Here is a 23,533-nt window from a genome sequence, read left to right as displayed (position 1 = left end):
TTTTCCCTATTTCATTAATTCTGTCATGCTAACACGGCATTTCTCATGGCAGTCAGAGAGGTGGTTTGATGGCTTATCGTCTTTATTTGTCCTGTTAGAGGGCAACAACATATCAAAGCTTACATATGTATTATCCAGACATAATCTCCCCATACATAGCCCAACTCCTCTCCATGTCTGACTGTTGTTCTGCCACTCTAGTCTTCACATTTTCTTCCTCTAAAGGAGAGTGCCTGCCAGGCTCAAAGGATTCTGAAACATTCTTATATAGAACACTAATTTTCTGCTTCAGGAGGATTTTAATTATCCTTCATCTTTGTAAGCATTTTATAGTGGATTTAGTCTCTAGCATCAAAAAGGAGAATGCATGGGATTTACCCGTCAAGATCATACCTGCCTGGGACTTTTAGAATCCAGTTTGTCCCCTGCACAAGCCATTGCTTCTAGAGGCTGCAGGCAGAACACCTCATTCATTAGAGGGCTTCAGATATCAATCTCTGCATCAAAGTAAATGGAAGCTGACATTATGGTAAGAAATTATCCTCTTCTGGTAGCTACACATGATCCACAGCAACACTGTACAATTAATCCAAATTATCTGCTGAAAGTTTTAAAATGTAAAACTGACAATTTACCCAATTTACATTCTAATTCTTTTGGAGCTGTAATTGAGCTTACATGTTCAGAGAAAATGTCTCAGTCTCATAGAGAAAAGAATTGTACAAGTGTCTTTTGTCTTGGTACCATTTCTGGTGCCCTTGCTTTCTCTTGCTACATCTGATAGAAATGTCATCTTTCGAGGAACAAAATTTCTTCTTTAGGAATGCGGTGCCTTTTTTAAGGAGGAATATAAAATCGGAAAATTATGGACTGCTGGAATGAAACCCAGTTACAATAACTAAAAAAGCTGAGTGCAAGAAATTACAGGAGAAATGCATGGCAGTTGTGTAATTATCTTCATTTGTGAATAGTGTTTGTATCACAGGGATTTCACTAGTGCATATGCATACACACACACATATAGTTGCATGATTAGTTATGTTTGTGACATGTCACAGAATTTTCCTCAGTGCATATATGTCTATGTCATCTACTTAATCAGGTAATGTGGGTAGATACTCCACGCACCTTTCTCAGCCCTGGTGATTCTCTGAGCTGGGAATGTGGCCAAGGGCACTAATTGTTGATGATCTGTTTCTATTCCAGTTGTCTTTGAGGATGCATTATGCTTCTTTAGGAGCTGAGGAACACAATGCAGTTATTTTGGGGCAGATACCCGAATGGCTGAAAGCCTGACGTGGGAAGGGATCCTTGCTATGGTTTCACTGGTAGTGCAGACAGACAGACAGACATCCACAGTTTGCCGAAGAGGTCAGTGTTTGGCCAGGATTAGATGGATGCCAGTTTGGGAGACAACTTTCTCAAGTGCCTTAGCTGTGCAAATCCTGGGTTGCACACTTGATGTGAAGTTAGATAGTTCATGAACTGACTGGGATTTCCTGTGGTCTTCTGTGTGTCGGAGCTATGTGAGGGAAGAGGATGGAAATAAATGTCCCTTTGAAGGTGTGCACAGAAAGTTCAGCATGCTTGTGTGCTTCCAGGTATAACAGATAGAGGGAAGAACCTTGGCCATCTCCTTCAGACCTCCTTGGACTCCCATGCTATGTAACAAACGTGCAATCCTGTGGCAGCTGCTGCTGCAGAGACTGTCACACCCCCATGCTTAAGTGTCCCAGCGGACCTGTGTGTCCCGTGCTGTCAGCCTTCATAGTCGATATCAATGCAAAAGTTCACAGAGCAACCCAAAGCCTGATAATCGATAGCACTGGATAATTTTTTTCTCCTCTAGTAAATTAAAGAGTTCTCAAGCATTTTAAGGCATATTCAAAATGTCACACTCACAGATGTGTCTGATGTGAAGCTGGGCAGGTAATGCCTGAATGTTTTAACTGTCTTCTCCCACCAGAGCTGGACAGCGTTGAGGAGCTGGAGAAGAAGCGTATCTGCAGGATTGTCACAAAGGATTTCCCTCAGTACTTCGCAGTGGTTTCGCGAATCAAGCAGGAGAGTAACCAAATCGGGCCGGAGGGCGGGGTGCTGAGCAGCACGACGGTGCCGCGCGTCCAGGCGTCCTTCCCCGAGGGTGCTCTAACCAAAAGAATACGCGTGGGCCTGCAGGTAAAAGTGTCCTCGCGTTCGTATCTGCAGCGTCTACGAGCACATCGTTGGTCTTAATGCATGAGGTTTGCAGCTGAGGAGGCTGCTGCTCCTTGGTGGTGGGTTGCAAGGTGGGTAGTATTTGCACCCGAGATGTGAATTGACATGTGTCTGCCCAGGCACACACTCTGCCTCTTAGTGCCCCCAGTGCAGGTGATGCACAGTTGTCCTCCCTGTGTCAAAAACCCAGCTTCTCTTCTATCATCACCTGGAGTACTGCTTAGCAACCGAAGAACAGAGAGAAATGCCAAGGCCTGGAGCCCCTGCAGCCTCCGTGATGTTCTCTGCCATCTTCTGTTGGCCATGACTGCCAGCAGCTACAGGCTGCACAGCTGCTGCACAGTGCCGGTCTCCTGTGGCAAAGTAGCAGCTTGTGATTGGTGTCACTGGGCTGTCCTTTGCCATTGGAATGTGTTTGGTAAGGATTCCATGCAGCTGTTTGCCAGTTGTTACTAGGTTAAAGACCCCCCTCCCCCCTTATACATCTGTTGTAGCTTAGGGCATTCACTGTTGGTGTTTCTAGCAGTGGGTGGAATCTGGCAAAAGCAAATAGCTTAAATTCTCCATAACCAAACTGCACAGAAAGTGGAGAAATATTCTATAGGAGTTATTTTTTTCTTTGAATTCTGCTAATTATCACTTAGAATGACTTAACCTGCCAAGTCTGATGGGTTCATGAAATAGGGATGCTGGTTTGGATTCCAGTGCTTGGAATTCACACTGGAACATTTCTGTTAACGATATTTCACATCTAAAGATGATTAATCTTGAGAAAATGGAAACTCTGCTATTATGGTTATGTAGCTGCCTTTCCAGAGCTCTCTAATGTGAAGGAAACACCATGTCTCCATGTGCAGTGTTGTGACTGCTGAGGTTGCAATGTAGCTGCATATTCTATGCATATCAATACATTGTGCAGTTCGAATAATGCAGCAAGTCACAGGTCAGCCTGATTGAAACAGACTTTAAAGCTCAAAAAAAAGAGTCAGCACAGATTTGTGTTTGGCAGAGATGTGAGAATTGTTCAGCGTCTCCAAGACAGTGTCTAGTCTTCAGTTCTCAAGACCCTGCTAGCAAAATAGGCCTCTTTCTGTGTTTCAGATTGTGTTTAATATCACTCATCACGTAAACTAAAAGAAAAATTAAACATTCTCTGAAAAACTCTCAGCAAATACTGCAGGCAACCTTCCGAGATTTATAATTTTGCTCTACAAGTTAGCTATTAGGAAATTGTAAGTAGATTGTTGAGAAAAATACTAAGCATGAATTGTAGTAATAATCACCCTCAGGAGCTATAGGAAAAGTCTGCCTGGGAAAAAGAAAAACTTCTACAGAAAATAAAAGGAAAATTGAATTATCTTTTGGAAAACAGGTCTGCATGTCTATAAACAATTTGTAGCTCTAGTTTAAATACTTTCCCTGTGTTGACAGGCTCAACCAGTTCCAGAGGAGATTGTCAAAAAAATCCTTGGAAACAAAGCAACTTTCAGTCCCATTGTCACTGTGGAGCCAAGAAGGAGAAAATTTCATAAGCCAATAACCATGACAATTCCTGTGCCACCTCCATCAGGAGAAGGTGTAACCAACGGGTACAAAGGAGACACAACTCCCAGCCTTCGACTTTTATGTAGCATTACAGGTTAGAGAAAACCACATGCTCTTTGCAAAGGTTTATGTGACAGCAATGCCTTGGCGCTCGTGACTCTCATTACTGCCCAACTCGTGCTTTCCGGTGAGGGAACGTTGGTGTGCTCGGTCCAGTAGTGTCCAGATCAGCTCTCCTGAGCCCAGCCAGCTGAGGTCACTTGAAAGGCTCCCACTGATGCCCTGGGCTTTGAATCTCGTCTCCTGCAATTGTAAAAGAACTTTGCCAATAGATGTTAAATGCTTTTTGATATTTAACCAATATGAAGAATTTCGGCCTCGGCCGTTAAACATGGTTGTCAGTAAAAGAAGTTTGCTGAAATCTGTCCTAGCTGATATTGAGGGGGGGTTTACTATTGACTTGTAGGTATGTACCTTGCTTACATCAGCAATGTTTTCTGATGTGTAACATGTGATGTAACGTATAACTTGTAGTTCAGCCGTTGGAGAACATGATTGTCTAGGTTCTCTTTTTATGTGCGAAGCAAAATAAGATAATGTAACCTGTCTACAGTTGGTGTTTGAAAGAAAATCTCCGTGGTTTATATTTACATAGGCGGTACTTCACCTGCGCAGTGGGAGGATATCACAGGCACCACTCCGCTGACGTTTTCAAACGACTGTGTCTCATTCACAACCAATGTTTCAGCCAGGTACGGTAACAGAGTTTGCCAAATGCACCTAGAGAGTAGTTTCCTTTGATTAACAGAGAGCATAGTTCTGGGGTTGTTTTTTGGCTTTCTGTAAGCCTTTTGCAAGACTGATGAAGCAGTAATGGACCAGATGCATCTTTGTCACTATGTATCAGCATCCCACACATTCAGGGTTGCACACAACGCTTCGTCCTGGGCTTTTCTGCTGCGGTGATGTCTCCTGAAAATCACACGTGCTGTTCCTCTAAAGGCTGTGGTGCCACACAGGTTTCATTTTTCTGCAAACAGCAACAAAAAGGGGAAGTTTTAAATGGTCATTCAATTAAAAAAAAAGGGGATTCATAAAAACATTTGTTTAAAAAGCTAAAAGACATTCAATTTCTGGCTGTAGGCTTTTTAGTTGAAAATTATGTAAAATTAATCTCACAAAAATATCACTTGCCAAAAAGTCATGGCTTGAAATGAATTTTGATGGACTTAATAGACTTACATGCTGATAAACGGCATTCAACAGGATCTGTACAAAGCGTGCATCCTAGCAGAGAAAATTCATGATATGTCAGGTAAAACATTTATCATTCAGTACATAACTTTTGCACCTATAAAAAGCTTTATAAAGAAAGAGAATTGCTGAAAGAACCAAATAGATCAGAACCAAAATATTGTAAAAAAGACTCGTACAAACTACAAATTAAAATATTTATAACTTGTATCAAAATTATCACCAAACTCGTAATCTTAAGATGAGAAAATAACAGTATAACATCTGTCTCTTTGGGAAACTTCACTGTGGGCATAGCTGGTTTCAGCCTTTTTGGGAGATGTGATGTTACTGTATGTATGTGTTATAAAGGAGGTTGTTTTAACAAATCAAATGTACAGCGAAGCATCATCACATTACAATGTACATGCTGTGTGGTCACAAGAAATACAGTTTCCTTACTTTGGCTTCAAATGAGGCTTAAAATAGACAGTTTTGTGAGATACCAGTGTGAGAAGGGGCAAATAAGTATATCAGCATTTCATTGCTGGGTATTTCCATCTTTGGATTGTTAAAACGCCAATGAAAATAGAAGGAAAAGTATAGCTTTGAGAAGTCTACAAGGACAGCACACATACAAAATGGCCACAGATCACAGGACATAGTTTCTCTTTAAAGGATTAAGCGATGTTAGAGCCTAATGAAAAGTTGATTAATGGTTTGCTTTTTCCCCACTCAGATTTTGGCTTGCAGACTGCCATCAGGTACTAGAGACTGTTGGGCTGGCAACACAGCTTTATAGGGAATTAATATGCGTTCCTTATATGGCAAAGTTTGTGATATTTGCCAAAATGAATGATCCCGTGGAATCCAATTTGCGTTGCTTCTGCATGACTGATGACAAAGTGGACAAAACTTTGGAGCAACAAGAGAACTTTGAAGAAGTTGCAAGAAGCAAAGACATTGAGGTATATTTCTTACTCACAGCTGCCTTCCTCTTTGTACTGGACTGCAGGTTTTCTGAGCAGCAGCAGGTCCTTCAAAAGCTGCTATAAGCCCAGTTAAATGAAGGTTCACTCCAGAAAAGCCGCTCGTGCAGCTCACGGTTTCCCAGACTGCCTGCACTCATAATACCTTGCTGTAATGCATGCTGATTTTCTGATTTGTTGTTGAATTTAATCTGAGTGGGGACTTGTGCTAAACCCAGGATCTGTGATGGGGGAAATCATGATGTATTCACGTGCATGAATCTACTATGAAAAGAAGTTTTATTGACTTTTATTTATTGTTTTGCTAGGTTCTGGAAGGAAAACCTATTTATGTTGATTGTTACGGAAATCTGGCCCCTTTGACTAAAGGAGGACAGCAACTTGTTTTTAATTTCTATGCTTTCAAAGAAAATAGACTGCCATTCTCTATCAAGGTAAAAGCAAAACAAGCCAAATAATTCTGCTCATATTTTTTCCCTCAGTGATAACACTTTTTGAGTCCAATAGGACTAACTTGTCCTGAGGATGTGACTGTCATTGTTTAATATATGAATAACATGGAGAGGGTGCTTTGCATCAAGCCCCAAAAGAGCTGCTGGCAGAACTGGAACCAGAATATCCATGATATGGAGTCACACACTTTTATTAAAACCATATCTCAAGTTAGACCTCTAGAATAGTACCAGTAGATCACTATTCCATAGGGACAAAGGAGATGCATTCAATAACATACTGTACAGCAGAACAGCCTCCAAAAAAGTGTGTGCAGACTGTTTATCTCAAAATTACCATGAAGGGGTGCTCACTTTCCTTAGCCTTATGATAGCTGCAGTGCAAAATAAGTTTTTGAGCCTTTTGATGAGCATGAGTGCAAAACATGGCAGAAAAAAATGAAGGTGAGCAGAAAATGTCTCTCAGTAATATCCCAGTATGAAACGGCCTGGTTGGACTCACTCAACATCTTGTCTTGTGTGAATTCACCATCAGAGTGCTTCAGGCTGATCTAATTCTTTTGTGGTAGTGCCTTTTCTCATTCAGCACTTCAGGCTGAGCTCCAGCTCAGTAACGTTTGTCTTTACCCATTAGATAGCTTCTTTCGGAAAGAAACTCTGAGAAACACTCTACAAACCTCCTCTAGGTCTCTAAATTACTACGTATTACCACACTGCACTGAAATTTCTTTTCCAGGTAAGAGACACCAGCCAGGAAGCTTGTGGTCGATTATCGTTTTTGAAGGAACCAAAGACTACTAAAGGACTGCCACAAACAGCTGTTTGCAACTTGAATATCACTCTGCCAGCACACAAAAAGGTATTTGCTAGGAAAAGTAAACACTTTCCCTAGGGTCGGTTTGGTTTGATTTTTGCTCCTTCAGTTTTTGTCTTTTTTTTTTTTTTTCTGTTAGTGATAAATAAACCCTGTGAAATGCCACTAATGAGAATGCTTTGGATTATGATGAAAGCTTTTTAAATTTATGTTTTATTGGTTTCCTGTATGTAGAACGCTTTTAAAGTCTCTTGTTACTGTGGTGTCAAGTACCTATAATTTTTATGATTCTGTTTACAGCTCATGCTTCAGCCTGCAAGTCATAGATTTATGCTTTCAGTAATGTCACGTGTTGATTTGCATTGGGTGTAAGATTTTATTTTTTTTCTTTTGTGTTGACATTTTGGATTTGCTTTGCCTTATAAATCAGCCTGCATTTTGTGCTCCCAATTTGGTCCTTTTCATATCCTGATATTCTTTTCCCTGCTGTCCATTATAATATTCCTTGTCTCTGCAATGCATCTTGGGACCAAAAGGAAACAGAGTCAGATCAAGATGATGAGGTAATATAAACACTGTCTTCTGTTTTCATTTCCTTCAGATTTAGTGCAGAAAAGTAATATGTTTTAGAAAAAAACCAAACAACTATTTTTAACTATGGCATTGAAATGATATCTACAGAATAACAGTATCTTCCACATCTTATAGTCTGTTTCAAAACAGTAGAAGTGCACCAATGTGGAAAAAACATGATTATATATTATGAAATTAATCAAAGCATTGAATAATAGCTGTCTAAAATTTAACTCAGTTTCTTCTGAAAAAAAACTTACTGTAAAATTCAGACCAAGTCCATTATTGGCAAAATCAAGAAGAGTTTAGTGGATATGATTTTTACCTTTTAGAGTAATACTGCCAATGCTTTGGTAACTTGTATTTCTGAGAAGGAAAGAAGTATTGATGAGGCCACAATAGTGTTCCGTAATATTTTATTCCTGAAATTAAACTGGATTCTTCTGAAAAAGCAAAATAGCCAAGAGCTATTTCTAAATATCATGTATAAATCTCTTTTCAAATAAACCCCAGATACTTGCAGCTTAAAAATTCACTGTTTGCTGGAAACTGCAGCATTAGATTGTAAGGAAATTGAGTGGGTTTTACTCATTAGAGGTAGTAATAAATGAGATCACCTTATAAAGAAACTACATGGATGTATCCCTTTTATGTAGTAGCAAAGTTTTCTTCTCTTCCTGGTGGCAAATAAATAGCAGTAGCCACCTGCTGATTAAAATAATGAAAAAACTCAAACCAGAACACTCCTCACATGTTAAAAAATAATAATAGCAACCACATCACTTTATCTCCACAGGAGTTGTACCCAGTGAGCTATTATATACCCATAACAATAGTTTTCTTTCTAAACAAACCATATTTTTAGCCACGTAATCCAGTGAGCTGATCTCTGAGGGACTTTTGATATTTAAGACATCCCACTAGCAGCTATGCCACTGAACACAGCAGCTGATGATGCAATTTATTAGTTAATAGCAGTCTGCTTTCTAATCTGCATCTTTGCATTTTGTGCCTATTAAAAAAATCCCCTCCCATGCCTTTTTTGTCCTTAATGTATTCACTTTAAAGCCAGTGTACATTGTGGTGTATGTGCTTCCAGGACAAATTAATTTGGGGAGAAATATTTGATCGATCCAAATTGTACTCTTATGAATGTTTTATGTCTGTATCCGTAGTCTTTTGTGTTGATCTCCTGTTTCTAGTCGAAGGTGGTTTATTTTACAGGGAATGAATAATATCACACCATTTCTAGTAGCGTGAAGCCATTTATTTAGTGATAATGGGATAATATAGTATTGAGATACTTAAAGGCAGGTTCATGCACTGCATCTGCTAGCTAAGCTGTTCTACCTCAGAAGCAGAGGTGGCGTGAGCAGGAAGGAGCCCGTGAGGTTATCTCTTAGGGTTGCAGTCCCTTCCTTGCTCCAGAAGGGTGGTCGTCCGCAGCAGGTTCCCGCCACCTCCAGCAGCCACGCTCCCTGCTCCGCAGTGCCTGACACCCATTCCATGGCAGACGGGGCTGGAGATCCAGCTCTGTCCATTCCCTGACTTCTTGCCCAAATTTGGCTTCAGCATGCCTTCCTGATGCCAAACAGAGGCATCCATTCTCCCTTGGGGGGACGTGTACCGCAAAATGAGGCCCATCGTGCTGAGGTTTGATGAATGTTTTGTTCAAATGTGGAACTGTGATGCTAAAGGCACTATACAGTATTATGTTTTCTTGCAGACGGAGAAAGCTGACCGGCGCCAGAACTTTGTCTCCCTTGCTTTACGTAAGCGCTACAGCTATCTGACTGAGCCTGGAATGAGTGAGTTGCTCTTACCAAAGTACTAAACCATATATACATGATTTTTCATAAGAAGAGACATTTTTTCTATAAACGTTGTATTTGGTGTCACTCTGGGGGGCAAAAAAAAAAAAGATAAAAAAGCTACCTATCTAAAACAAAACTCTTGGATGGACTGTGAACTCTTGTGTTGTGAGAGCTTGAAGAAACCTGACTGGCAAACGACATGTGTTAAGTAAAAATATAATAGTTTTAAAATATGCCATGTAGCTTCAGAGTCGTGGGATTGCAAGTTGCTTTCGAAAAGAGTCTGTTCCTCTTCCCTTTGAAAGATTAGAGAGAGCTGCTGTAGAAGGAAATGTTATGCAAAAGTTCGGCAAGGCTGGAGAATGCCGTTCCGATAAACGCTTAAATGTTTTAGATGCTTAGCCAAAATGAACTCTCTCATATTTTATATTTTCCCTCTTCTTTCTCCTCCCCTGTCCTTTTTCCTCTGTTCCCTGCAGACGCTTTTTATTCCCTGGCACCACACGTTGCTGCTTCTTAAACTTATGTTCCCCTTGACCAGACCTGTGGCATTCCTTTCCTTCTCTGTTAAATTCAATAACGTATTTGGCTTAGCTTTTCTTCCTTCACCTCTCCTGAGGCTAACTGCTATTGTTCCCCATTCCCAGGCTTTTTCTTGCTATTTTTTTTACCTTGTGACTTCTCAGTTGCTACCCTGCAGTAGACCCTTTGATATAATTCCATAATATCCATAGACAAACTTCATCGGGTCTTGGGAGTTCCCACTGGATGGCTGCTGTTTAATTATCCTATAAGATCTGTGGCTTCTTTGGATCAGATTTGCTCCAGAATATATTACACTTCTCAGGCCTGGAAGAAGACTTCAAGCATATAACATCTGAAGAAGCTATCAGATCTGCCGAGACATCTTGATGGACTGTTAAGGTATTGTCAAAGGCTTGATGGGAACGGAGAGGGAAAAGGAAGTTGCTTGAAAGTAGTTTGTGTATGTTGCTTACAATTAGTTTTTCAGACTTCACCTAAAAAAAAAAAAAAAAAAAAGGAAAAAAATTAGCCATATTTATTCACCAAAAGTCCATCAAGACTCACTTGCAAAAAGCTGGAGGGGAAAAAACCCACTTGACCTGTGCTCAAAAAAAAGATGGGTTAATGCAGTAGAAGTTCCTGACAATTCTTTAACTATCCTATCTCTTTCGGCAATGGTTACTACTTAAGGCTGTGAGCTATCCAAAAAAGGCTATGCAAAAATGATTGTGTTTGCCTGGAAAGATTGTAGATTGTGGTTTGGCCATCAGCCTGAGCACCACCTCCTGCGCACACGTACCATGTAGTCAGCAACTGCCACTACCCACCTGCACCATGGTGGGGAGGGAAGGACATCATCTTGGAGGTGCAGCTCCTCCAGAGAGCACAGGCTGCCCAGCACGGAGCCAGGGCTGCTGCTGTGGCTGCTTCACACTGCAGGGTGTTTGCTCCAGTGATCGGATGTGAGTGATGAACCTCTACCTATAACCAGTGAATTTAATGACACAGCTCCTGCAGCTTTGGTAGTAGCAGGCGTTGTTCTTTTTACTCACACGAGCTCCTGCGCGCACGTGCACACGTACAGGCTTTTTCTCCCCTGCGGCCCTGCCGGTTGTGGTGCAGGAGAGAGGGAGGCAGATGGGATATTTCCCAGCCTCCCTGTCCTTCCTCCTGCTCAGGGAAAGGGACCAAAGGTCCCCGTTGCTCTTCCCAGCAGTGATGTCCCCACCGAAGGGGAGCGCTGCTGTGGGCTGAAGCTGCTCAGTCCTGGCTGTTTTGTTGCAGCCGAAAAGGAGCAAGGCTGAGCTGTAGGCTTCACTCAGCACTTTCAGTTACCGCTGCAAGCAAGGAAGTGTAGTTCTGTGCACAGAAGGTAATAACTAACAAGAGTTTTCTGCTAAAATGTTGGATGCAGAATGGTGGAAACTGTTAAGGCCAAGAGTATCCAGTAGCCAAAAAGGGCTGTTATATAAAACCACTCTTTAAAATATTATCCCATTCTAAAGTCTTGCGTGGTTGTGGGGATTTCTTTGTTATTTCAAAGTAGTAAAATTGCCCGATTCCCTGCTGTTTGAGTTATGTTGTAACTGCACGCACTGGTAAATTACTCAGTTTTCTTTGTACCAGTTCTTCTTCTCAGCTGCAATAAAGAGCACAGAAAAAGCACCTTAAACGTGTCTGGATCTGTGATTTAACAGGAGAAAGAGCAGTTAAGAGGGGAGCCTGTTGGTCTGATTGCTTCCCTAGCCAGTGATGATAGACTGGCTCATCACGGCGCAGTGGGGTCCCTCTAAAGATATTTCCAAACACAAACTGCTGAACGAGTTGTTTTGCTGCTAGTGCTTTTCAGAATGATTTGGGGGTTTGTTTCGTGGACTTGGGACTGTATGAACTTTTGGTGAATGTTAGAAGATGCTGCTAATATATCTTCACAATAAATTCTAGCTCATTTAATGAAGTACACTGTTTTCCTCTTTGAGGGGATAAAAGAGATATGTTTGCACTTAAAAATAAAATTGCAAGGAAAAACGGAAGTTTCTTGACATAGGCTGTGCCAGTCAGGCCTAGTATTCAAGCTCTCTTCAACCTAAATGCTCTCATACGGCAATATCACCAGCCATCCACATCAACTTCTGGCTTTAATTGGCTTCTATAGGACTAGCACATGTCTCCTTGCAGAATATGGACCTGTGGTACACTGAATATTCACTATTCTATAAGAATGCATGTGCTTTAACTGTATAGTATTAGCCTTGCTAAGTTTCTTTCACTGTAAGGTACTGTCTGTCTATAAGACAGATCAAGCAGGTTTGACAAATTATTAGTGTAACTTCAGAGAAAGGTGTGTTGAAATAAGTTGTTTGGATATTTTAGCTCTATTTCTAACCCTAAAGAAAAAAAAGCCCTCTAAGCTACTTCCAATGTCAACTCTGAATGTTATTGCTGTATCAGAGGATATGTATGCTAGTAATGGGATTCCCAGAAATACTGTCTTCTGGCATGAGTACCTCCTGTGATGCAAAATGCGGTGGATGATGATTTTGTTCGAAATGCCTATGAATAAGCTGAATGTTCTGGGGAATGATAATAGTTAACAGGTTTGTACTTGCCAGGAAGTTTTTGCATAATATATTGTTCTTTGACTGTTTTTCTAATGTTACCTTTTGAGAAATGTAAAGTTGAACAGGTCTGTCTTTGAGCTGATACAAGAAATCTCCTCAAAAGGTACCAAGACACTACATCTTGTAGAAAAAGTGTACTCTTCTTTTAATGGCCTCTTGTGAAATGATTTTGTAAGGTTTATATATTTGTGCTAAATACAAGTTATTAATCTGTGTGCTTGTTTTGACATGATACATTGTGCATGAATAAAAACTGACTCAGTTGCTTTGCTTGCTCACGTTTATCATATATCATATTTTCTGTATTTCATGTATGACATATGCTTCTTAAAATCATTTCATGTAAAGTTTTACTTTAGTTTTTACTGAACAAAAGGAATATCGCATGAGAAACAGATGTAAAAGTTCCTTTTTTTTCTTTATTTTAATTATTTTTTTTTAAATATTGACTCAGAAAAGCTCTTGCTCTTATTGGCTTTGTGAGTGTGAAGCATATCCGAATTGTGCATGGGAGATAGAGATTTTAGTTTATTCCAGTTGCTTCACAGTTTGCACATCAATTGCCTGTCACTTAAAGGAATTTTGGGTTCTGCATGAAATAGTTCTGAGTGATTTCAAAAAAATAGGTATATAATGTCATTTTACACAAGTTTATATTTTGCATAGGTTCAATATCTGAACAGAACAACAACAACAGAAATTATTAAAAGGATAATTCTAATAGTTGCACAAAACAGAGACATACCTAAACAGGCAAAATAGAACTGATACAAATATTTCAGAAGTAGCACATCAGAAAGTCAATAGGAAGTAAGAGAAGAAGTTTTGACGTGATTTTATTTTTACTTTATGGATTCCTTCTTTGTGTTTTCTGTTCTTCATTGTTTGCAGTTTTGTTTGCTATGTGCTTTCTGTCTTTCATTTCATGTTGATTTTTGGTTTGGATCAGTCATCAGTATATGGCTCATTCCTATTTTTTTCTTTCCTTTTAAAATCTTCTTTTGCCTCCTCCATCCTAACTCATGCAAACAATTATACTTGCTTTTTGTAATATTACAACGTTTACTGACCAATTTTCTTCTCTGGTCTCTCTGTTTTTCAACCATTTTTGTTGATTTTATGTTTGATTTTAATTTAACATTTTAAGAAACAGTTGAACGGAGTGCGGGAGCAACAAGATCCCTACCTGCTACTTACTCTTACAAGCCATTCTTTTCACCACGGCCCTATCAGTCATGGACAACAGCTCCAATTACTGTGCCTGGGCAAGCCAAATCAGGCTTCACTTCCTTATCAAGCTCTTCCTCTAACACTCCTACAGCTTCCCCATTAAAATCAATATGGTCTGTTTCTTCTACTTCTCCAATCAAATCCACTTTAGGAGCTTCTACCACATCTTCAGTTAAATCTGTTAGCGATGTAGCATCTCCAATTAGATCATTTCGGACAATCTCTTCACCAATAAAAACTGTGGTATCACAGCCTCCATACAATATGCAGGTTACTTCAGGCTCTTTCGTCAGAGCTCCCACAGTCACAGAAGCTGCTGGTCTAAAAGGGCTGGCATCCACTACCACATTCCCCTCTCGGACATCTCCAGTGACTACAGCAGGGTCTCTCTTGGAGAGATCGTCCATAACCATGACGCCTCCAGCATCTCCCAAATCCAACATTAACATGTACTCTTCAAGTTTACCACTTAAATCGGTCATCACATCAGCATCTTCACTTCTATCGTCCCCTCTAAAGTCAGTGGTGTCACCTGCTAAGTCAGCAGTTGATGCTGTTTCATCCTCTAAAGTCATGATGGCCTCGTCTCTCTCATCGCCAGCAAAACATGTAGCTGGGCACACAGATGTACCGTTGCTCAATGGATCTGTGTCACCTCTCAAATACCCATCTTCTGCCAACTTAATAAATGGATCCAAAGCTGCAGCTGTTTTTCAAGACAAGATCGCTGCAGCTGCACACTCTGCAAGTTGTGCTGCTAACACAGTTGCTGACACGGCTGAGAGAGTGTTTTCAACAGCTACAACAAAGTCATTTTCTCCACTCAGGTCATTTGTGTCTTCAGCACCCTCAGCTTTCCAGTCAATAAGAACTCCTCCCGCAGGTGCTTTGTACACAGCCCTTGGGTCAATATCTGCAACTACCTCATCAGTAACTTCATCAACAATAACAGTGCCAGTATATTCTGTAGTCAATGTTTTGTCCGAACCAGCATTAAAGAAGCTCCCAGAGTCATCTTCACTTACAAAATCAGCCGCTGCGTTACTGTCACCTATTAAAACATTGACTACAGAGGCACGCACACAGCCTCCCTTTAATCGAACTTCATCTCCAGTAAAATCATCCTTGTTTTTAGCACCCTCTGCTCTCAAATTGTCCACACCATCTTCTTTATCCTCCAGTCAGGAGATACTGAAAGATGTTGCTGAAATGAAAGAGGACCTAATAAGAATGACTGCAATATTGCAGACAGATGTCGCAGAGGACAAACCGTTCCAAACTGAGATACCGAAAGAGGGTAGAATTGATGATGAAGAGCCCTTTAAAATTGTTGAGAAAGTAAAAGAGGACTTAGTAAAAGTTAGTGAGATTCTGAAAAAAGATGTGTGTTTAGAAAGTAAAGGGTCGGCTAAAGTATCCAAAAGTGATCAAGGACACCTGTCTGAGGATGACTGGGTAGAGTTCAGTACAGAGGAGATTGATGAAGCGAGACAGCAAGCTTTGACAAGCCCTCCTATATCTGTTCCAGAAAAGGTCCAAATTAAAACTAAAACCGTGTCGGAAAAGGATTATAACTTGTCCAAAGTTATCGATTACTTAGCAAATGATATCGGTAGCAGTTCATTAACAAACATTAAATACAAGTTTGAAGAGGGGAAAAAAGAAGGTGAAGAGAGACAAAAACGCATTTTAAAACCAGCTATTGCTTTGCAGGAACATAAACTTAAAATGCCTCCAGCCTCCATGAGGCCTTCAACATCAGAAAAGGAGTTATGTAAAATTGCAGATTCCTTTTTTGGAACAGATTCTATTTTAGAGTCTCCAGATGACTTTTCTCAACATGATCAAGATAAAAGTCCCTTATCTGACAGTGGCTTTGAAACAAGGAGCGAAAAGACACCTTCTGCCCCACAAAGCGCTGAAAGCACAGGGCCAAAACCACTTTTCCATGATGTACCCATCCCTCCCGTCATTACAGAAACAAGAACTGAAGTAGTTCATGTTATCCGCAGCTACGAACCATCATCTGAAGAAATTCCAGAGCAGAAAGCAGAGGAGCTACCGGCCTCAAAACCTGCCCCTACATTTATGGAGCTGGAGCAAAAACCAGCTGGATCTATTAAAGAGAAGGTTAAAGCTTTTCAAATGAAAGCCAGCAGCAGTGAAGAAGATGACCACAAGTGTGTGCTTAGTAAGGGTGTCCGAGTAAAAGAAGAAACTCATATCACTACGACGACTAGGATGGTTTATCATAAACCTCCATGCGCTGAAAGCACGTCTGAAAGAATTGAGGAAACAATGTCTGTTCATGACATAATGAAAGCCTTTCAGTCTGGACGTGACCCTTCCAAAGAACTGGCAGGTCTGTTTGAACATAAATCATCAGTAACATCCGATGTTAGCAAGTCTACTGAAACTTCACCACAACATGCAGAGAAGGACAGCAAAATGAAACCCAAACTGGAGCGAATAATAGAGGTCCATATTGAAAAAGGTAATCAGGCTGAACCTACTGAAGTCATTATTAGAGAAACAAAAAAGCATCCAGAAAAGGAAATGTATGTATATCAGAAAGACTTGCCTCGGGGAGATACTAACTTAAAAGAGTTGGAAAAACATGATGCTTTTCCTTGTTCAGACGAACAAGGTCAGCAAGAAGAAGAAGAGCTCACGGCTGAAGAGTCACTTCCTTCTTATCTGGAATCCTCTAGAGTTAACACTCCTGTGTCCCAGGAAGAAGACAGTCGCCCTAGTTCTGCTCAACTCATGTCTGATGACTCTTACAAAACACTGAAGCTTTTGAGTCAGCACTCAATAGAATACCATGATGATGAGTTGTCAGAACTAAGAGGGGAGTCTTACAGGTTTGCTGAGAAAATGCTTCTTTCAGAAAAGCTAGATGTGTCTCATTCTGATACTGAGGAGTCAGTTACTGACCATGCTCCACCCCTTAGTGCAGAGTTACAGGGGTCTGATAAACGATGCAGAGAAAAAGTAGCTACTGCCCCCAAAAAAGAGATTCTCTCCAAAATCTATAAAGATGTATCTGAAAATGGTGTAGGTAAAATGTCTAAAGATGATCATTATGATAAAGTGACAGTGTTACACTACACTGGAGATGTTAGCAGTCCAAAACATGCGATGTGGATGCGCTTTACTGAGGACAGATTAGACAGAGGTAGAGAAAAGTTGATATATGAAGACAGGGTGGACAGGACTGTTAAAGAGGCAGAAGAAAAACTGACTGAAGTATCACAGTTTTTTCGGGATAAAACAGAGAAGTTGAATGATGAGCTACAGTCTCCAGAGAAAAAACAGCATAAAAAAAATGGCAAAGAAATACATTCTAGCCAGAGCTCTGCCAGCAGCAGCCCTGAGAAAGTTCTGCTCCCTGAATTGCCGTCATCTGGTGATGAATGGAGTAAGATGAAGCAGTATGCACGCGATGGGAAATGCTTTCCCAAGGTGGATGAAAGAAAAGCGTCCAGTTTGCCCAGCAGTCCTGAAAAAAGGATATTTGTGCAACCTGCAGAGGACTCTAAACAAACTATGGAACACAAAGGAAGTGCTCAGCAGACTGGAGTACCTGAGGTTTCTCAGGCTGGATTTCAGCTGAAGCAATCAAAGCTCAGTTCCATTAGGCTTAAATTTGAACAAAGTATAAGTCCAAGGAGTAAGGATGTAACTCAAGAAGAAAAAAAACTGGATGGTCAGGCCAAAATTCCAGTAAAGAAATCGCAAGAAAGTAAGTTACCAGTGTATCAGTTTTATTCCAGAGAGAAACATGCAAGGCAAGTAGAGCTCACCGATGGGAGCACAGCTTTACAGAAAGAGGTGAAAATAGAGGAAGATTTTGTTCCAGGTAAAGGGAAAGCTACTGAAGACTTCCGTGCTTCAGACACTCAAAACCAAAGAATTGAGATGAGTAAAGGCGTGCCAGAACACTTTTCAGAACCACAAGTAAAAGACCTGGCGTATGGCTCAGACTCAACAACGAAGGGACACTGGGACAAGAAAATCTATAGGACATGGGAAAGTCCTGGAACTTCTAATCATAAAACACAAAAAGAAAAACTTTCACATGTGCTGGTTCCAGATACAGTAAAAGAAAACCACGTTGATCATGCTGAAGCTAAAACTGACCGAAAAAGTGAATTTATCACTGTGACAGAGCACAAACTGGCAGCAAATGGAATTCATTCAGAAGAAGTGAAGGAACTGACTGTAAAATCTCCCTCAAAAAGGGTTTTATACAGAGAATTTGTTGTCAGGGAGGGAGAACATAACGGTGAAGTGGCTGATAAAATATCCAAAAGGAAAGAAGAAATTGCTGTGTCCCATATTCCAGTCAGAATTGCTGAGGAGAAGAGAACCATGCTTGATGGTGTCTATGAACTTTCAGCTAAAGTATCCCAATCAGCTGTGATTAAGCAGAAAGTTGAGAGGCAGATTGATTATGTGGAAGATGAAAAAAGAAAGCATTCAGAAATCAAAAAAGTTAGCAAGCAGCAGAGCTCAATAGGTCTAAGTCCTCCTGTTGAGGAAACTGAGATATCCCCTAGCAAATCACCAGACTCTTTAGAATGTAGTCCGGGAAAGGAATTTCCTTCGAGTGAGTTAGTTGACCCTGGTGCCATTGATTACTTGGATAAAGTTGCACCACTAGTAAGCACTGAGGGAGTAAAAGAAATCAAGACCTTACCTGTTTATGTCAGTTTTGTTCAGGTAGGAAAGCAATACGAGAAAGAGGTGCAACAAGGAAATATTAAAAAAATTGTCAGTCAGGAGAGTAAGACAGTGCAAGAGACGAGGGGGACGTTTTACACAACTAGACAGCAAAAGCAACCTCCTTCTCCGCAAGGTAGTCCAGAAGATGACACACTAGAACAAGTGTCCTTTATAGATAGCTCTGGTAAAAGCCCTTTAACACCAGAAACACCAAGTTCAGAGGAAGTGAGTTATGAGTTTACATCTAAAACACCCGACTCACTAATAGCTTACATCCCAGGCAAGCCCAGTCCTATACCTGAGGTATCTGAGGAGTCAGAGGAGGAAGCAGAGGCTAAGTCAACATCTGTAAAACAGGCAGAAGTTGAGGAACCACGGATTGACAAAGCATTGCCTAATCATATAAATAAGGACTCTAACAAAAGGCCCAAAGGTAACCGAGTTGCCTACATTGAATTCCCTCCTCCTCCACCACTGGATGCAGATCAAGGCGAGTCAGAAAAGAAGCCCCATTATTCCACTGAGAGTGAAATGGAGATGACAGAAGTGAACTTGCAAGATGAACATGACAAATGCCAACTTGCTGAACCTGTTATAAGAGTACAGCCACCGTCTCCTGTGCCACCGGGAGCAGATGTCAGTGACTCCAGCGATGATGAATCTCTCTATCAACCTGTTCCACTTAAAAAGTATACATTCAAACTGAAAGAACTGGAAGATGACCAGAAAGAAACCTCAAAACAGAAAGCCCCTGAAAAGATTGAGAAACAGAAAGAGTTAGGACATCCCACTTCTGGGAAGCCTAATGAGCTTGACATTGGGCTTGACTCACCCCAGAATGATGTAGTGCAAAATGGGAATAACAATGACCAGTCTGTCACAGAGTGTTCCATAGCAACCACTGCAGAATTCTCCCATGATACTGATGCAACAGAGATTGACTCTCTTGACGGTTATGATTTGCAAGATGAAGATGATGGTTTAACTGAGAGTGATTCTAAACTTGCAGGTCCAGCAGTTGAAACCAAAAAGGATGTATGGACTACAGAAGGCATTCTAAAGCAGACTGATCGCAGCTTTAGCCAGAGTAAACTTGAAGTCATTGAGGAGGAAGGCAGGGTAGGCCCTGAAGAAGAAAAGGCAGCTTCAAAGGGTCCAGCTTCTGAAAAAGCCAGAGATAAGAGCGAACAGAAGTCAGGGGCACAGTTTTTCAGTTTGGAAGGCAGACACCCTGACAGGACTGTATTTCCTGACTCGTATTTCAGTTACAAAGTAGACGAAGAATTTGCAACACCTTTCAAAACAGTGGCCACTAAGAGTCTAGATTTTGATCCATGGTCCACTAACCGAGGTGACGATGAAGTGTTTGAGACTAAACCAAGGGATGATGAGGCTAAGCCATTTGGTCTGGCAGTGGAAGACAGATCTCAAGCAACAACACCTGACACAACTCCAGCCAGAACTCCAACAGATGAAAGTACGCCAACTAGCGAGCCCAACCCCTTCCCATTTCACGAAGGGAAGATGTTTGAGATGACTCGCAGTGGTGCAATTGACATGAGCAAGAGGGATTTTGTTGAAGAAAGACTCCAATTTTTTCAGATTGGTGAGCATACTTCTGAAGGGAAGTCAGGGGACAAGGGGGAAGGGGATAAAAGTACAGTCACTGCCATCACACAGCCACAGGCAGGGGACAACACTGTAGAAACAAACCTAGAGAGACCAGTAGAAACAACAGCAGTTGAACATAAGCCCGTCATCCAGGCCAGTGGAGATTGCATGGAACAAACCCTTGGTAGTAACTCACTGGAAAAACCATCGGCAGCGGTAACTGCTTCTAAAGTTGATCCCAAATTGCGCACACCAATTAAAATGGGAATTTCTGCTTCCACCATGACTCTGAAGAAAGATGGCCCTGGAGAAGTGACAGATAAGATAGAAGCTGTGATGCCAAGTGGTCAGGGATTAGAAAATGAAACTGTATCAGTGATTGAGAGTTCAGCTTCTAGCCAGACAAGCTGTAGGCAAACAGAAAACACTGATTTTCCAAAAGATAATTTTAATAACAACAACAATTTGGATTCATCTGCTGTCCCTACAGATGATGTTACCAGTAATGTAGTGCTAAAAGAACATTTGGAACCAAAATGTTCCCTCCAGAAAATTAATCAAGCGAAAAGCACTTCAGGAAAAGGTACAGGGACAACACAAGGACGCAGAGTAAGAGATAAGCAAAAACCACACGGAGAGCAGCAAAAGTCAACAGAGTTGGTAGGGGCTAGAGGAAAATCAAAACTTCCTGTAAAGGCCAGCTCAGTAAAAGAAGTCTTTTCACAAAATAATCTCCAAAGTAACACAGGGAGCAAAGTGAGAGGGGCTAGTAAGCCTGACAAAGCAAAACAAAAGAATTCTTCTCCCTGTCTAGAAGCAAGGTCTAGGATTCCTGTAAAAGATACACATAGGAGTAATCTAGCTAGAAGAACTCCAGCCCTGCCAAGACAAGAGCAGGTAGAGAAAGAAAAACCAAAACAGCCTCCTTCTAAATTACCAGTCAAGGTAAGATCTACCTCCGTCACCATGACAACAGTTAAAGTAAGGAAAAATCAGCTTAGGGAGGTATGTAAACATTCTATTGAATATTTTAAGGGAATTAGTGGTGAGACTTTAAAGCTTGTGGATCGTCTATCTGATGAAGAGAAAAAGATGCAGTCAGAGGTCTCTGATGATGAAGAAGACAGTACATCAAGGAACACATCCATATCAGAAGCTACTCAAGTTTACCAGCCTTCCATTACATCGAAGTCTACTAGAGACATGAGAACAGAGGCAGCATCTATAAAATCAAAGAGTGAAAAGGCCGACAGTGAGAGGAGGAGGAGTAAGAGGACTGGTGAGAATGAAGGCAGTCAGGTTTCTGGAGCTCTCATGGCTCACCTCGTGGAGATCAAGCCTAGTTTGTAAAACTTTCAACTTGTTGATCCTAGTGCATGAACTGTTGTGATTGCCTGTGGAGTGACTTAACTGTAGTTTTCATTCTGTCATTGTCATCTGTATGTGCTGTCTTATACTCTTCTTTCTTCCTTTAAACAAATCCTGTACTGTAGAAAGCTAGTGAAGCATGCCGAAGATATTAATGTAACTCAAAATTTGATGTAACTCAGAAATTGAAAGATTTCTTTTGTGACAGCAAATTTATTCTGTCAAAGTAGAGAAAATAGATGTTAATCTGGTCTTGGTGGCTTCCACCAGTAATTGAACAACTTGTGTACAGTCTAACAGCTAGATTGTCAGCATGTTTGGTTTCATTACACGACATCATGTAGTTTGACATTTGGCTTCACACAGGTGAAAATATAAAAGCTGTGAAAAAAAAATACTTTGTAGGTTATTAGGACACACAACCATTCTAGTAAACAATATAAGCACCGGCAACTTAGTCAAAGCTATTACTTGTAATAAACTATTGTCCGGTATTGTGGGTTTTTGTGCAAATCCTTTTTAATCAAGAAATTGTAAATCACAGGTCCACAGAGTCCATGTGAACGGACAGATATAAGGATGGCAATTGTAGCTGATCACCTAGGACTTAGCTGGACAGGTAAGCTTTTCTGCTTTAATATTGAGATTAGTCTTCGCTGTTACATTTTCAGGTAGTCTTTTACCAAAAGCCACAATAAGGCTACATTAGACTCTCCTGAATTAACAGTGAGCCCAGCCTCCCAAAATATGCAACATATTGTTGAGCAAAGGTGCCTAATGGGAAATATCTGAGAGGAGTTATCCTGTGGTTTTACAGTAAATCAAATACAAACTCATAGCAAAAATAGCTAAAATGGTTCTCAAGAGGTTCCCCCAAGGAGCTGAGAGGATCCATCTGCTCTCTGGACAGCAGCTTCCCCAAAGCCAGAGGGGTTGCAGGAGGGCATTGCCTGACTGTGTGAAGGAGTAACAGTCACCAGAAAAAAACAGATTTTCTAAATTGGTGGTGATGGGGTAGTCTCCACGGAGCTTTTCTTCACCATGTTTAAGTGGCTTACTGGGTATAAATATGACAATAGCTCGCAGAGATATGATTAAAATTCAAAATTATGACTGTCTTAAGAAATTAAAGTATGAGTGTAGAATGCCATGTTCATCATTATCTGTAAAGTTACCCATTTGTGTCGGGTAGTTTTGTTGCTATTTGTGTGATCTAAGAAAGGTGATGTTTTAAAGCCTAACAGGATGACTGAGAAATTTGTTCTTTGTTTGCTGGTTTTGTTGTTGTTTTCTTTTCTTGCTTGTTTGTTTGTTTGTTTCTTTTTATAGAACTGGCAAGAGAATTGAATTTTTCCGTGGATGAAATAAACCAAATCCGAGTAGAAAACCCAAATTCTCTTATTGCTCAAAGCTTCATGTTATTAAAAAAATGGGTTACCAGAGATGGGAAAAATGCTACAAGTAAGTTCAAGTAGTTACTTTTGTTCTTTAGAAGTTATAGCCCATTTCATCTGTTGCCTGCTCTAAATAGCTTGAATTGAAGAAAATATTAATGTCTATTGCAAACCACTGATGGGGAAAAAAAAGTTTGCTTGTTTTATCTGCACATTTCACTTGAATTGCTCAAATTGAGAGAGAGGTTTTGATTTTTGTTTTAGGTCAATGGTGATCATTAACATTCTCTAATCCATACACTCCTACACAGTATTTGAGTTTACTTTGATCTCCTTTCATCATTAAAGTCATTTCTAGTATTACTGTATTCTCATAGAAAGATTACTGTAAATGAGATTTCACAATGTACTGTATGAAT

General features: G+C 40.6%; 1 protein-coding gene across 2 annotated transcripts in view; it reads left to right on the top strand.

Moving 5' to 3' along the window:
* ANK3 (ankyrin 3) overlaps positions 1 to 23,533 on the top strand; it is a 299,184-nt gene that overhangs the window by 252,324 nt on the left and 23,327 nt on the right. For both annotated transcript variants that reach the window (XM_065639540.1, XM_065639541.1), the window contains exons 31-40: positions 1,967 to 2,178; positions 3,649 to 3,856; positions 4,418 to 4,514; positions 5,735 to 5,963; positions 6,293 to 6,418; positions 7,173 to 7,295; positions 9,550 to 9,631; positions 13,931 to 20,347; positions 22,265 to 22,339; positions 23,050 to 23,181. In XM_065639540.1, coding sequence (XP_065495612.1) covers positions 1,967 to 2,178; positions 3,649 to 3,856; positions 4,418 to 4,514; positions 5,735 to 5,963; positions 6,293 to 6,418; positions 7,173 to 7,295; positions 9,550 to 9,631; positions 13,931 to 20,347; positions 22,265 to 22,339; positions 23,050 to 23,181 — 7,701 coding nt within the window. The remainder of the gene's footprint in view (positions 1 to 1,966; positions 2,179 to 3,648; positions 3,857 to 4,417; positions 4,515 to 5,734; positions 5,964 to 6,292; positions 6,419 to 7,172; positions 7,296 to 9,549; positions 9,632 to 13,930; positions 20,348 to 22,264; positions 22,340 to 23,049; positions 23,182 to 23,533) is intronic.

The sequence above is a fragment of the Caloenas nicobarica genome, chromosome 7 (assembly GCF_036013445.1).
Source record: "Caloenas nicobarica isolate bCalNic1 chromosome 7, bCalNic1.hap1, whole genome shotgun sequence".
Lineage (NCBI taxonomy): Eukaryota > Metazoa > Chordata > Aves > Columbiformes > Columbidae > Caloenas > Caloenas nicobarica.
Note: the sequence above shows the minus strand (reverse complement) of the source record. Positions and strands in the feature narration are given on the sequence as shown.